Source organism: Macaca thibetana, chromosome 9 (assembly GCF_024542745.1).
Source record: "Macaca thibetana thibetana isolate TM-01 chromosome 9, ASM2454274v1, whole genome shotgun sequence".
Classification (NCBI taxonomy): Eukaryota; Metazoa; Chordata; class Mammalia; order Primates; family Cercopithecidae; genus Macaca; species Macaca thibetana.
This window is the reverse complement of record NC_065586.1, coordinates 22805765-22821506: the sequence shown is the minus strand read 5'-3', so window position 1 is coordinate 22821506 and position 15742 is coordinate 22805765. Positions and strand designations below refer to the sequence as shown.

At 37.6% G+C, this 15742-nt stretch overlaps 2 protein-coding genes across 4 annotated transcripts in view; both read right to left on the bottom strand.

Moving 5' to 3' along the window:
- MSRB2 (methionine sulfoxide reductase B2) overlaps nucleotides 1–15742 on the bottom strand; it is a 456570-nt gene that overhangs the window by 156060 nt on the left and 284768 nt on the right. The gene's annotated exons all lie outside the window — the stretch shown is intronic.
- The window catches only part of ARMC3 (armadillo repeat containing 3), a 114305-nt gene that overhangs the window by 65489 nt on the left and 33074 nt on the right, over nucleotides 1–15742 (bottom strand). For all 3 annotated transcript variants that reach the window (XM_050804051.1, XM_050804053.1, XM_050804052.1), the window contains exons 5-8: nucleotides 13462–13530; nucleotides 13024–13199; nucleotides 10453–10647; nucleotides 4057–4240 (exon numbers count right to left, since the gene is read on the bottom strand). In XM_050804051.1, coding sequence (XP_050660008.1) covers nucleotides 4057–4240; nucleotides 10453–10647; nucleotides 13024–13199; nucleotides 13462–13530 — 624 coding nt within the window. The remainder of the gene's footprint in view (nucleotides 1–4056; nucleotides 4241–10452; nucleotides 10648–13023; nucleotides 13200–13461; nucleotides 13531–15742) is intronic.

The window sequence follows — 15742 nt, the reverse complement described above, 5'->3', positions numbered from 1 at the left end:
ACTGGAATGTAGTTATTTTAGAAATAACATAAGGAAGTAGAATCAGAAAACATTAAGTGCCAGAAAGGATTTAAAGACCATCTGCTTGAATTCCTTTGTATTACAAATAAAGAACCAATTTCAACAAATGATGCTAGGAAAAATTTGTATCTACATGAAAAAGGATGAACTGGGACCATAATTTTATACCCTATATAAAAATAAACTCAATGTATCAAGACCTAAATGTAAGAGCCACAACTACAAAACTCCTAGAAGAAAACATAGGGCAAAAGCTTTATGATATTTGGTAATGAGTTATTGGATACAACACCAACAGCAAACAGCATAGGCAATGAAATAGATACATTAGATTGCATCACAATTTAAAACTTTTGTGCATCAAAGCACACAATCAACAGAGTGAAAAGGCAACCCATAGAATGGGATAAACTATTTTCAAATAATATCTGATAAGGGGTTAATATCCAGAATATATGAAGAACTTGTGTAACTCAGCATCAAGAAAACAACTCGATCAAAAAATGGGAGAAGGACTTGGATATCTCCAAAGAAGATATGCAAGTGGCCAATAAGCACAAAAAAAAGATGCTCGAAGTTGCTCATCATTAGGGACATGCAAATAAAAAGCACAATGAGACAGCACCTCACACCCATTAGAATGGCTACTATCAACAAACAGAAAATAACAAGTGTTGGCCAGGATGTGGAGAAATTGGAACTCTTGTGCATTGGTTATGGGAATATAAAATGGTACAGCTGCTACAGAAAAAGATATGGCAGTTTCTCAAAAAAATTAAAAATAGAAAACAGGTGTGGTGGCTCACACCTGTAATCCTAGCACTTTGGGAGGCTGAGGCAGGTGGATTGCCTGAGGTCAGGAGTTCAAGACCAGCTTGGCTAACATGGTGAAACCATGTCTCTACTACAAATACAAAAATTAGCTAGGTGTGGTGGTGTGCACCTGTAGTCCCAGCTCCTCAGGAGACTGAGGCAGGAGAATCGCTTGAAGCCAGGAGGTGGAGGTTGCAGTGAGCTGAGATCACACCATTGCACTCCAGCCTAGGTGACAGAGTGAGACTGTCTCCAAAAAAAAAAAAAAACCTAAAAATATAATTACCATATGACTCAGTAACTCCACTTCTAGGTACATATCCAAAAGAATTGAAATCAGGGACTCAAAGAGGTATCTGTACACCCACATTCTTAGCAACATTATTCATGTTAACCAAAAGGCAGATGCAACCAACTGTCCATCCAGGGTTGAAAGGATAAACAACCTTTTGTTTGTGGTCTTTACAGACAATGGAATATTCTTCGGCCTTAAGGGAGGAAATTGTGATAAATGCTACAACATGAATGAACCTTGAGGACATGCTAAGTGCAATGCATTTGCAAAAGGACAAATGCTGTATGATTCCACATATATGAGGGATCTAGAGTCATCAAATTCATAGAGACGAAGAATAGTGATTGCCAGGAGTCTGCATGAAGAAAGAGTAGGAATTATTGTTTAATTGGTGTACTTTTAGTTTTGCTAAATGAAAAGATTTCTATGGATGGACAGCACCACAAAAATGTGAATACATTTAATGCCACTGAACTCTACACTTAAAAATGCTGAAGATGGTAAATTTCATATTTGTATTTCACCACAATTTTAAAAACAAGAATAGGATTGATTCCTTTTCTTCAAGCAAAACCGCTCCACTTCTTGGGTTCTCCATTCCTGTGAGTGGCACCATTTTACTTGCAGCTGTCTAAGCCAGAAACCTGGCCTCATCCTTAGTGTAGCCTTCTTCCTTTTTCAACTAACGTAGTCATTCAAAAATACTCACACATGTGCCGGTGGTTCTCCTTGCAAAGTGCCTCGAGCCAATCCCGAACACCACATCTCTGTTTCCGGGCACCTTCACATCTCACCCAGGTTACTACAGCAACCCCCTTTTGGTCTTCTGTGTCTGGTGCTAAACATTTCCAATCTCTTCTCCACTTTGCAACATGAGTTCTCTTAAGTGAAAATCTGTGATGTTCCCTCCCTTCTCTGAGTAACTTCAATGGCTCTTTGTTTCCATTAAAAAAAAGTCCAAAATCCTTAACTGGGCTAATAATGTCCGTGAGCACTGGGCTCCTCACTACATGCATAGCCTGAGTGTTCCGTGTTCTGTGGCATTCTGGTCATTAGCCATTCTGAAAGCTTTCGGTTCTGGAACTTACCATGTTGTCCCTCCTCTGGCTTTTATACACAGTGGTCTTTCTCAGAACCACTTCTCCTCCTCCATCCCGTCTGAACCTTCTTTGACCAGACAATTTATCTTATTTACTCTAGGTCCTAGCTTGTTAATCACTGATTTCAGGAATATTTTTCTGATCCAGATCTGTGCCAGGAGCCTTCCTGGGTGATCCTGTGTTTCCATCATTAATCACTTTGAACACTGCATTGTGATTGCCTGTTTACTTTTCTGTTCTGGGTGAGGGCTCAATAAGAAATCATGAGTAAATGAATATATACATTGTTCTGGAGAAGTTGTAGCTCACCCAAAATCACTTAAGTAGGTCATTACAACGCCAGTAGTGGAACTAGTACTAGAACTCTAGTACCAGGAACTCTGTCCAGCATACTTTCCAGTACTATGGCACATGATGGGTAGGCATCATCAAACTTCCACCTCAAAATGAGTAAGAACAGACTTAGAATGACCCAGCCACATTTGATACATATAAATACTCTCCAAAGAGATGCTGTGATATGCAAACATTTTAGGTGTGACTTTGTCCATGTCTCCCCATTTTACTTCTCTTTGGGTCTCAATTAGCTAAGGACTGGGATAGAAGGAAAAGAGAACTGACCAGCTATGATAATGCCTAAGTTCCATTTGATAGAATACTGGATAAACCAACTTTTGCCAATATTAAAAAACCTTGATTTCATAACCAGTCTCTCAAATAGGCATTTATATTGTAACTCATGAGGCCCCTCTATGCACACTACATACTGGACAGTGAAATCTTGCTTACTGCATTAAAGCTTTGCCTTGAAGAAATCCAGTGTGTGCTGAAAAGGAAGTGTTTCCCATAGTATACACATAGATAGATATACAGATGTGAGTATATATGTTTAGATATAAATCACTTAAAATAGTCAATGCTGTCATCATTTATAAAAGTAGTGGTGCAGAAGGGGAAAAATAAAATCACATCTTTTATTAGATAAAAGACTCCAAATACACATAAATTAAAACTATAATTTCATCTTCTGTACTTGTGATGTAATTAATCTCTCATATTTTACAGTTTTATGTCAACTTGTCACTGAAATGCAAATTGTATTATGTATATAGTATGAGCATATTGTTTTTCACAGCTATGTAACATGGTGCTACTAGACTCCAGCTGAAACTTGGAAATTACTTTATAGATATCATTGTGAATGGGGATTTCTTCAATGCTTTCAGGTTCACAAACAATACATACATTCTGTATAATTCCAAATTCAAGCAAAATAAAGGCTTAAGACTTAATATAGAAATGAATTGTTTTTTGAAAAATAGGATAATGAAATCATATTGAGTTCTTCATATCCCTGACAAATCTCTAACTCATTGGAACTGAGATGAGTTTGGACTTAAGTAGTAAATATAGCACTATTCTCAAATGGTTTTTTAAAAGCAGACAAATACTCTAGGGTTTGTTAGTACTAATCAAAATTGAGACAAGAGGAATTATATATGCTTTGTTTATATAAAATAAGACATGGCAGGGTGCGGTGGCTCATGCTTGTAACTCAGTCAAAGTGGGCAGATTGCTTGAACCCAGGAGTTCTAGAGTAGCCTGAGCAACATAGTGAAACCATGTCTCTATAAAAAATACAATTAGCCAGGCATGGTGGTGCACGCCTGTAGTTCCAGCTACTAGGAAGGCTGAGGTGGCAGAATCACTTGCAACCTGGGGAGCTTGAGGCTGCAGTGAGCTGTGATCATGCCACTGCTCTCCAGCCTGAGCAATAGAGCGAGACCCTGTCTCAAAATAAATAAAATAAAATAAAATGAGACATACGATCATAAGCTGCTTTAGTAATGGCTTTTGCTGCATTCTTCTGAATATCAGGAATTGTAGAGTTTTCTGCAAATGACAGGAGCTTTTTAAGACCCCCTGTCTGCTGAATCTGCACCATAGTATCCATGTCTTCAAGGCAATTGGCTATCACTGCAAGTGCTTCTATATGAAGGTCATTCAATTCCTAATAATAAAAGCAAATACAACTTTAGAAAGTTGTACTAAAAGAAAGGTACATTTCCCAAATTTGACTACAAGAGGAAATACAGTCAGTCAGAACACAATGTAATGAATTTTGTTGTGACAGAGGCCCCAGGGAACAGGAGTTCTGCTTATCAAAGTAACATCACTCTTCTTGGCCATGTGCCCTGTCTTTTCTCCTTTCTCTTACTCCAAAATGTGTTATGGATAAAAAGTAATGCTAGGGAGGAAACTTCCAGAAATGGTAGCCAATGAAGTTGCTCATACAGTCTTCCACAAAAAACAATTTTGAAATCTGGAGAAAACATTTTTTTGAAAGCAAGACAGAAGCTGTTGAAAATATATACTTCAAAATAATCTGTGACTGTAAGAGAAGTATTGCGAGTGTGTGGCCGTCTTGCCTGAGGAAATCTACTGAATCCCCACAGCTATAGAAAACTGCAGTTTTACCTAAATAGCTAGAAATGTAAAGGGGAAATCCCAAAAGTGAGAAATGTTCGGAAGGATAATCCACCATCATGAAGGGAAGGAACTCACTTCCACAGCAAATACATTGTGGCCAATGTTCATGGAATTTACTGGTTTTATCATGTTGCCCACCATCCTGAAGCAGCTGGCTTGATAGAATGGCCTTTTGAAGACTCAGTTACAGCACCAGCTAGTTGGCAATACCTTGCAGGGCTTGGGCAGGGTTCTCCAGAATGCTGTATATGCTCTGAATCAGTGTCTACCATATGGTGCCGTTTCTCCCATAGCCAGGATTTGTGGGTCCAGGAAGGGTAAACATCACCTAAGAATTTTGCATCTTCTTCTGGGGTAAGCATTGGGAAATATTTGGTTGTGTATAGGATAGTTGTATCATGTTAGGTAAAAGTATGATCTCATCATTGTCTTTATTTGAAGATTATGATTTAAGATGCATATGGGTACCAAATTGACAAGGAGAAAACTTGCGATGAATTTTTATCTGGGCCACAGTACTCAACTATTTGGCCAAATATTATCCTAGATGTTTGTGAAAGTACTTTTTATATGAAATTAATGTTTAAAACAGACGTTGAGTAAAACAGATTACCCTCCATGATGTGGGTGGACCTCATCTAATCAGCTGAAGGCCTTAATAGGAAAAGACTGATCTACCTGGCCACAGAGGGAATCCTGCCAGTAGAGCACCCCTGGACTCAAATTACAACACTTCTCTGGGTCTTCAGCCTACTGGTCTAACCTGTGGATTTGGGACTCGCCAAGCCTCCAAAATCACATGAGCCAATTCCTTAAAACAACTACCCGCCCACCCCCCTCCAACACACACCCACTGACATGGTTTGGCTCTGTGTCCTAACCCAAATATCGTCTCAAATTGTGATCTCCAGGCAAATTAACTAACATAATCCCCATGTGTCAAGGGAGGGACCTGATGGGAGGTGATTGGATCATGGGGGCAGCTCCCCCATGCTGTTCTCGTGACAGTGAGTTCTCATGAGATCTAATGGTTTTATACGTGTTTGACAGTTCCTCCTTCACATGCTCATCTGCTGCCGTGTAAGATGAGCCTGTTTCTCCTTCTGCTATGATTATAAGTTTCCTGAGGCCTCCTCAGCCACTAGGATCTGTGAATCAATTAAACCTCTTTTCTTTATAAATAACCCAGTCTCAGGTGGTTCTTTATAGCAGTGTAAAAATGGACTAATACACCCATATACACAGGTACATGTACAATATACATGCATCATGTTGGTTCTATTTCTCTAGAGAACTCTAATATATGGTATAACTCAAAATCTGAGTATAAACTATTCCCAGACCCCTGACTGACCACTAAACTACACATGCATGGAAGAGATCCCAGGAACCCTGGTGAAAATAAAGAGGCAAGGACTACAAAACATTGTATCTTATCCTTGAAGAGGGAGCTGTGCTAGGTGAGATTTATTACTTTACTGCTTTTAAATATGGTGCATTCCTCAATCCATGTGCAGCTCGCCTGGCGGAGTGCTGAAACCTTACTGTTCGGAGGTGTTAGAGGTCAGAGCCTGAGACTGATAGAGGAGCCACAGGTGACCGCCAAACTGTAGAAGCTCTGGGGAGACCTCCATGGAGTCAGGCTAAAAACAGCAGCAACCAGAAACTATAAGAACTGAGCAGAGATACCAGCTGCACCACTAGTGAGACAAAGTGTGTAGTTCACCACCTACTAGAGCAAAATAGCCACAATCCTCAGACGGGCACAACAGAATCTGGAATCACTAGAAAGTATTATCTACAATGTTCATTCTTAACCATGCAGAAAAGAAACAGGAAAGTGTGACTCAAAGTCAGAAAAAAAGGCAATCAATAGAAATCTACTCTGATAGGGCCAGATGTTGGTGGATTAAGTAATTAAAGACTTTAAAGCAGCTATGATAAATATGTTCACAGAGGAAAGCTCAATAGAGAAATGACACTTCAAACATGGAAATTTAAGACTTGAAAAGTACAAAAACTAGAAAAAATCACTAGATGGACTAAACAGCAGATTAGAGATGCCAAAAGAATCAGATAAATTGAATAGAGATCAAAAGATGTTATTTAATCCAAAAAATTGAAGAACAATATGCAAAGCTTTAGAGTCTTGTAAAATATCAAGCGAGACAACATATGTGTAATTGGGCTCCAGAGGGAAAGAAGGAATAGGAAAAATATTTGCATATATAATGACTGAAAAATTCCATGATTGGCAGAAAACACTAATTTACAGATCTAAGAAGGTCAAGCACCCCAAGCAGGAGATACAATTATATCACTTCGATGCAGAAGAGAAATGCAGAAAGCCAAAGATAAAGAGCAAAGTGTTAAAAGCAGCCAAAGAAAAGTGACACATCATGTACAGGAAGATAGTTAAGCTTGATGGCTGAATTTTCATCAGAAATATTGGCATTCAGAAGAAATTTAAAAATGCTAAAAAGAAAAAACTAGCAGCCAAGAATTTTTTATCAAGCAAAAATATCTTTTCAAAATTAAAGGCAAAAGGAAGCTACTTCCAGATAAATTTAAAAGACAGAATTCATGCCATTATATTCACACTATAAGAAATGCTAAATGAGGTTCTCCAGAAGGAAATGACCCTGATGACAACGTGGATCTACAGGAAAAAATGAAATCAGAAATCATAAATATGTGAGTAAATATAAAATATTAAATATTGATGGACAGATGAATATATGCATAAGTACTAGACAAACACATATGAATGTATAATCCTTAATATCTTGAGGACACATGATATGGGACTCTTCAAAACAATTATTACATTGTGTGGTTGGGTTTATAATGGACACAGACATAAAATATGTAACAATATTAACAGTAGGAAAAGTAGAGATATTGTTAAAAGGTTCTAGTATTTTACTTCAAGTAGTTCAATATTAACTCTAGACTATTATAAGTTAAAGTTAAGTTGCATATTGTAATCACTACAGCAACCACTAAAAATAGAACAAACAAATATAGCAAAAAAGCCAAGAGAAGAATTACAATGTAACACTAAAAAAATTAACACTACAGGGGCTGGGTGCAGTGGCTCATGCCTGTAGTCCCAGCACTTTGGGAAGCCAAGGCAGGAGGATCACCTGAGGTCAGGAGTTTGAGACCAGCCTGGCCAACACGGTGAAACCCCCCTTTCTACCCAAAATACAAAAATTAGCTGGGTGTAGTGGCACATGCCTGTAATCCCAGCTACTTGGGAGGCTGAGTAGGAAAATCACTTGAACCCAGGAGGTGGAAGTTGCAGTGAGCCAAGATCGTGCCACTGCACTGCAGCCTAGGTGACAGAGCAAGACTCCATCTCAAAAAAAAAAAAAAAAAAAAAAAAAAAAAAAAAAAAATTAACACTACAAAAGGCAGGAAGAGAGGAACTGTGGAATAAAGCAACAGGTCAGACAAATAAACAAATGGCAAGCTTAAATATAACCAAATCAATCATTTTATGATAATTGAAAACGAAGCAAAAGATAATTAAGTAGAAACTGACATATTAATATGTGTTCATTCCATATACATATATTATCTCTTTAGTTCCTTTTAAAAAGTGTTTTATATTTTTTAGTGTACAGATTTAGCAAAAATTTTGATAAATTTATCTCCATGTAGTTCATATTTTAGGAATGTATTATAAGTCCAATTGTACTTTTTGTTTTGCTGTTTTGTTCATTGCTCACATATAGAAATACGATACATTTTTATGTATTGAACTTTCATCCTGTGACCTCGATAGATCTATTTATTAGTTCTAGTAAGTTTCTGTAGTCTTCTTAGGATCTTCTGTACATGTGGTCATACAATCTGAATAAATATAGATGCAATCTGTGAATAAATACAGTTTTACTTCTTCCTTTCCAGTTTGTTAGTCTTTTTGTTTGTTTTTGTGAGATGGAGTCTTGCTCAGTTGCCAGGCTGGAGTGCAGTGGTGCGATCTTGGCTCACTGCAACCTTCAACTCCCTGGTTCAAACGATTCTTCTGCCTCAGCCTCCCAGGTAACTGGGATTACAGGCACTTGCCACCATGCCCAGCTAATTTTTGTGTTTTTAGTAGAGATGGGGTTTCACCATGTTGGCCAAGATGGTCTTGATCTCCTGACCTCATGATCTGCCCACCTCAGCCTCCCAAAGTGCTGGGATTATAGGTGTGAGCCACTGCGCCTGGCCCCAGTTTGTTAGTCTTTTGTGTTACTTATTTATTTGGCCTTATTGCCCTGGTTCCAACCTCCAGGACAATGCTGAATAAAAATTATGGGAGCAGACACCTGTGCCTTGTACCTACTCTTAGGTGAGGATGGGGACGAGCATTTTTATTTTTCACTCTCTATATTTTTGTGTTCTTTGAGTTTTTCCCATTAGAATATATACACATCAGTTCTTAAAAAATCCTTCTCACATATTTCCTAGCTCTAACCATAGGCAAGTTATTCAACCTCTTTGAGAGGCATTTTCCTTATCTGTATAATAGGATTAATGCTATAATAGGTATATATGATTATATACATAATGATACAATTATTACCAATACTTTCATTTCATAGAAAAAAATACCATCACATTCCTCAAAGAATTACAAATTTAATAAAATCACAATGCCTGCCACCTAGTAGGTGCTTCCATCCCTTTTCCTAATTAAAAAAAGACAGGTAAAATATCAGATAGGCGAGAATATGTGGCATATCAGATAAACCCTGTGGTTTGTCACTTTCTACCTGTGTGACATAAGGCAAATTAAGTAACATTTCTGGTTTCAGTTCCCCTTTTAAACAGGATAAAATGTTTGCTATACAGTGTTACTAGCATTTTGCATCACAAATGTAATTATAGGGGATCACATATGGGATCCACAAATCAAAGGCAGGTAGGTCCACATGACTGGGAACATGCTTGTGCCATCTCTGCTCTTTTATATTGTACTTCATTTTCCCAGTGCTGTATAGTCAAACTGAGTTCTGGCTTTTTAGAAAAAATTTAACAATTGGATAGTTTGAAACATAATACAAAGTTATTACTCTATTGTACTCCTTCAATATGTTCCTATCTCTGGAATCTCTAAGAGGTACTTCAAGCAGATTTCTGTTATTAGAATTTACTTAATTTACTAAATATTAAAGTAGGGATACTGGATCTGAAATCTGTTTATTACTGTTTCACTAAGGAGTTAGTGGCTAAAGACACCGGACACATTCAGAAGCGATCTGGACCACTCAAGTCAATTAAATGGTTTTCAATAAACTGCTAGATGAGTTTTTGTAACCAAGAGATCCTAGAAGGCACACATATTCTTAAAGTTTGATTCTTAAGGGGCTTATTAGCAACTGTGGACATTTAATTCCAATATTATTAAAATGTATATAGAAGGTAAATTATGCTTCTGCTTTATCCCAGAGAAAACCATAATGAAGGTTAAAAGACTCACCCTAGGGGTTTTAGGAAATCAAGAGGAAGATCATAGACAAGAATTTAAAAATCTTAAGTTTGATAAACCAGAAGGCTTTTAAAATTAGTTTATAATGGTCCCTACAATTAGCCTGATTTAAACAGGCCAATAACCTTTATGTAGCAATAAGCAAATTAATCCATTACACTTAATACACATTAAATATAATAAAATTTCATTTTAAACATTTGGGAGAGATACATTTCCTCATAGAGAGTCAAATGAATGAAACTAAATACCTTAGTTTCTAGGATCTTAATAAGATGGTCCAATCCTTGATTGTCTCTTAGCATTGTTCGAGACTCCTTATCATTTGTAATAACACCTAAGGTTTTGAGAGCCAACAACTGAATCACTGGATATTCTGACTTCAAGAGCTCTAAGATAGGAGGTATTGCATTTAGTTCTTGAAGTGTAGTTCGACACTGAAAATCCTGCCGCAAAATACAGATAATCAAAACAATATTTTTTTTAAGCAAAATACATTCTCAAGAATGGAGAAATTCTGTTTTCTAACACAAGAACATAAGTTACAATTTTCCCATCTTTTACTCCAGATTCCCTTCCAAAATAACTCACAAAAATAAGAAATCTTTCCATTGACAACACCAAAATTTATTTTAACTGTAATATGTAGATATTGTCTACAACAAAATATACATGGTCTATGTCTTTTGTAGTATCTATTGTTTATTAGACAGCAAATTCTGATTACTCTAAACAGCATTATAATAAAATCTATGCATAATAAAATTCTTTTCACACTTGGATACACTGCTTCAAATAGTAATTAATACAATGATATGGCATTGATTCCTTATTATCTCATTCAAATGGATTCTTTATGAAATACTTATTAGCATGCAGTACTGTTGACAGGCCCTCTGCATGCAAATTTAAAGCAGGTTTATTCAGATACATGACCTTTATTTAAGACATTTACACAATCAAGAGGTCATTGTAATCCAGACAATTGTTGTGCTTGTATGTCTGTGATTCTGTGTGAGTGAAGAAGTGGGTGGTTGGGGGAGCTTAAGAAAACAAGCCAAGAAGCCATGAAAAGCTCCCAAACTCTTTTAAGACATGACACCTTTAATCAAAACATTTATAAATAATCAAAACATATATAAAATATACTATTTTATATTTACACTATTTTTTATATTTTACTATTTTACTATATGTATTTATAAGGCAGAAAAGACTCCAATTGTAGCTTAGCTTTCCCCTGTCCATCCTTCAGTTGATCACTAATATTCAGCTTCCTTTAGACACAATTGTAGGTTGCTTTTTGTCATGGATTGAATTGTATCCCTCCAAAATAAGTGTTGAAGTCCTAACCCCAGTACCTCATAATGTGACCTTATTGAAAACAGGGTCATTGCAGATGTAATTAGTTAAGATGAGGTCGTCCTGGAGTAAGGTGGGCCTTTAGTGGTGTCCTTGTACAATTAGTGTTCTTAGGAGAGAGAGATGACAGAGGGAGAGCTTGCTGGAATGCAATCACAAGCCAAGGGATGCCACCAATGGATGGCCACTACATGAAGATGGGAAGAGGAGAGGAAGGGTCTTATGTAGTCTCAGCAGGGATGTGGTCCTACTGACACCTTGAGTTTGGACTTCTGGCCTCCAGAACTGTGACTGTGACTGTAGTTTTAAGCCACCTAGTTTGTAGTACTTTGTTACAGCAGCCCGAGGAAACTAATACACATTTTTAAGCCAGTACTGCTGTTAAGAACCGTGGAGGTAATTATTTTTATTTCTTCTTGATTAAAACAATAGGGAAATATTGCTGTAAGGAGTCTTTGGATTTAAAATACAAATATGCTTACAGGAATATTTAATCAAATGATGTAAAGCCAAAGTAATGGGAGAAGGGAAAAGAGGGACTAAGCTTCCTCTTTAGGATGTCATTTTTAGGGAGGGAGGAGGAGTGGCAACTGCATGCTGGGCCAGGAATTTTGCTTTTGCTGCCTTTTGACATGAGCCTGTTTGTCTCTCTCTGCCTGGATACGTTGCCTCTCCATTAATCCTCTTCTTCACTCTCGTTTTGGTATCTCCTCATTTCTTACTCTATTGATGGCCATTTAAAATTTGTGTCTTTCCAATTTCCAGTGATCTAAAGTTCATCAAATGTGTATGATAATTGTTAAGGAATCTAAGCAGCAGAGAAGGCTGTTCAAAGTATCAGGAAGCTGACCTGCTGTGGGCGTTAGGGGGGGGGTGTGTGTGTGTGTGTGTGTGTGTGTGTGTGTGTTCCCGGGGTGGGGGTTCAAAGGACAGGACTGTAGGGGAGGGGAAGGTTGACAGTTTATTTCCATGACAAAGGAAAACAGCACAGTGAGGTGGCGTCTTGCTATTGTGGAAATGAATTCTGTTCTGCACACTCAGATCATTAGATTTTTAGCAACAAATAAGCCTAAACCAAAATCTCAGTACATTGAATAGGGTATATATTACATCCGATGTGCTTAGACCACCAGGGTTCAATCAATAGTAACTGCCCAGGTTCCGCATATTAGATTTCTTGTTTCAAAAGAAGTACATTTTATTTGCATGCCATTCTATTCTTTAAAAATAGAAATACATTTCCAAAATACTTTTTCATAGGAAACAATGACTTATGTGAAAATTGAAAGATATCTACATTAAGCTTCCATTATTTTTTTTCTCTGAATGATAAATACCAGTAAAAAGAAGATCTAATGATGCAAAACTGGTGAGTTTTTAAAAGCTTTTTTCTATTTTTAATGGGAAAATAAATTCTAAAATCAGCTTTCGTCAGAACACTTTTTAGAAATTAATCTTACCTGCACCAAGTTGTAAATGCATTCCATAGAATTCTTCTTTACATCCGGGTCTGGGCTACTCAGTAGTCTGATGAGTGGCTCTAATCCCCCATGTTCAAATATTTGCACTTTACTGGTGTACTCTGCAGACATGTTTGCTAGACAAAGGCTAGCAAACTCATGGATAACTACTTCTTCTGTGTATCAAAAATAAATAACACAAGTATGCCAACTGCTTATTATTCAGTCACTACTTTAAAATATGCTTTGGAAACCAAAGCTCTGCAAATTGTATCTTGCTTATAGCTCACCTTTTTTATAAACTCAAAATTGAGTTGTGGTTTGAGAGATTTTAATAACACTTCACAATAGCTCATGAATGATTTTCAATATATAGTTTGATCAACTGTAAAAAAAACCAGTTCCATTTTTTAAAACAGATATAGAATGCAAAGTTACCTTCTGGAGCGAGCTGGGCAATGACAGAATTCATGACATCTAACTCCCTTAACAATTTTTTAACATCATCTACAAAGGAAGAAACAGAATATTGATGTTTATTGATAATAATAATAGGCCGGGTATGGTGGTTCATGACTGTAATCCCAGCATTTTGGAAGGCTGAGGCAGGTGAATCACTTGAGGTCAGGAGTTCAAGACCAGCCTGGCCAACATGGTGAAACCCCTACCTTATTAAAAATACAAAAATTGGCCAGGTATGGTAGCTTGTACCTGTAATCCCAGCTACTTGGGAGGCTGAGGCAGGAGAATCGCTAGAACCTGGGAGGCAGAGGTTGCAGTAAGCTGAGATCACGCCACTGAAATCTAGCCTGGGCAACGGAGTGAGACCCTGTCTCAAAATAATAATGATAATGGCAGTATCTACTGAACACTCCCTTATGAGACAGGTAATATTATTATCTCATTTTACAGATGAGGAAATTGAGGCTCAAAACCACACAGCAAGTGGTGGGGCAGGTTTCTTGCCTAGGTGGGGCCAACCCAACACATTCTGTAGCCTGCTGTATTCCTCAATCCTGAGCTGTACTTCCTTCTAAGACACTAGAAACAATAACCATAAAAGTGCAAAATGTGCCTAGAACACATATCAGAAGAGTTGAGTTACTGTGTCCTACATTCATTTATTATGTAATAGTAATCTTTGTGTGTGTGTGTTTTGCTGGGAGGGTATTTTTAAATTCTGATTTTAATAAATCTTGTACAGAATGCAAATAAGAATTATCCAGCCTATTTCAATTAATACATCTTGATTGCTTACATTCAATTTGATTATTAGAAATGCCAGAAATGCTTAAAAATAAGTATATTGACTGTTGTAAAGTACATTTTATACTATTTTTGTCAGCCTAATTAAAGCTAGACAGGTATGCCTGTGTGCAGGGCTCTACCCTCAGTGCCACTACTAACCACCTGCATGACTTTGGGCAAATAAACGAATGCTTTGAGGTATCTATCCTACTTTTAAGATAAAGAGTTGCATAAGAGGTATTACAAAGCTTTGTGTGTGTGTTTGTTTTGAGACAGGGTTTCACTCTGTCACCCAGGCTGGGGTGCAGTGGTGTGACCATGGCTCACTGCAGCCTCAGTCTCCTGGGCTCAAGCAATCCTCCCACCTCAGCCTCCCAAAGTGCTGGAATTACAGGCGTGAGCCACCATGCCTGGCCACAAAATATTTTTGTTTCTCAGATTCCATGGTATGTAAATAGAATAAAACATAAGAAATAAAAAAAAAACTTCCCTTTTTTTGTTATAATTTTCCTTTTTTGTTTTTGGTTAAACATTCAATGTGATACTAATATAGAATTGTTACACAGATAATCCTTGTGATAAATTTAGGAGAGCCCATAATTCAATTGAGTACTGCCTTATTTTAACTTCTCTATGCCTCTGTTAGCTCAGATGTAAAGGAAATAATAATAGTACCTACTTCACAGGGCTGTTAGATAGGATTAAATGATTTAATATATCAGTAGCACTTAGCACAGTGCCTGGCCCCTTGTCAGTGCATGTAAGTGTTATCTAGTATTATTATCATAGTCTAAGTCGGTGGGACATGCACTCCGCCATGACTGTCCTCATCCTGTTGCTATCTCGGGAAACACTCCCAGACTGCAGCCTTAGAGCACAACTACCATCAGAGCTCCCAAAGTCACTGCCTTCCACTGACTCCTCGCAGAGGGCCCCAGCAAAAGCAGTCTCTAGCTGAGGCTGTAATGGCACAGACGCCACATAAAACCGCCCTTCCACATCTCTCCCCAACTTCCACTCATAACTGTCCCTGAACACACTCATACCACAAATCCCTGCTGGACATGGAATAAGGAGGCCTCACTGTCATCACACGGGGTCCAGGGAAAATGGCGAGCAGCGGGTAGGCAGGAAAGCTAGGAAAGAATTCGTGCTTGTGTTTTGCTGAGATTATCATAAGACGGGAAAGTATAATGATTTTAGCTACGTACCATGATAGGCATGTGTTTATTCATAGCTACCTACGTTTAATGTTAGAATTCAGTCTCCACTAAGAGTGTCATTTAAAATTTATTATGAGTTACAGGGTTTTTGGTGACTGACTCAAAAACTACCATTAGAAAATGACAAGGAAAACATATCCTGTTCATAAGTCAGAGACTGCCTTTATTGGCATGGTGGTCAAACTGATATTCTAATGGACCTAATAGTGTCTTTTAACTAGTATTATTATACCGTCATATCATATGAT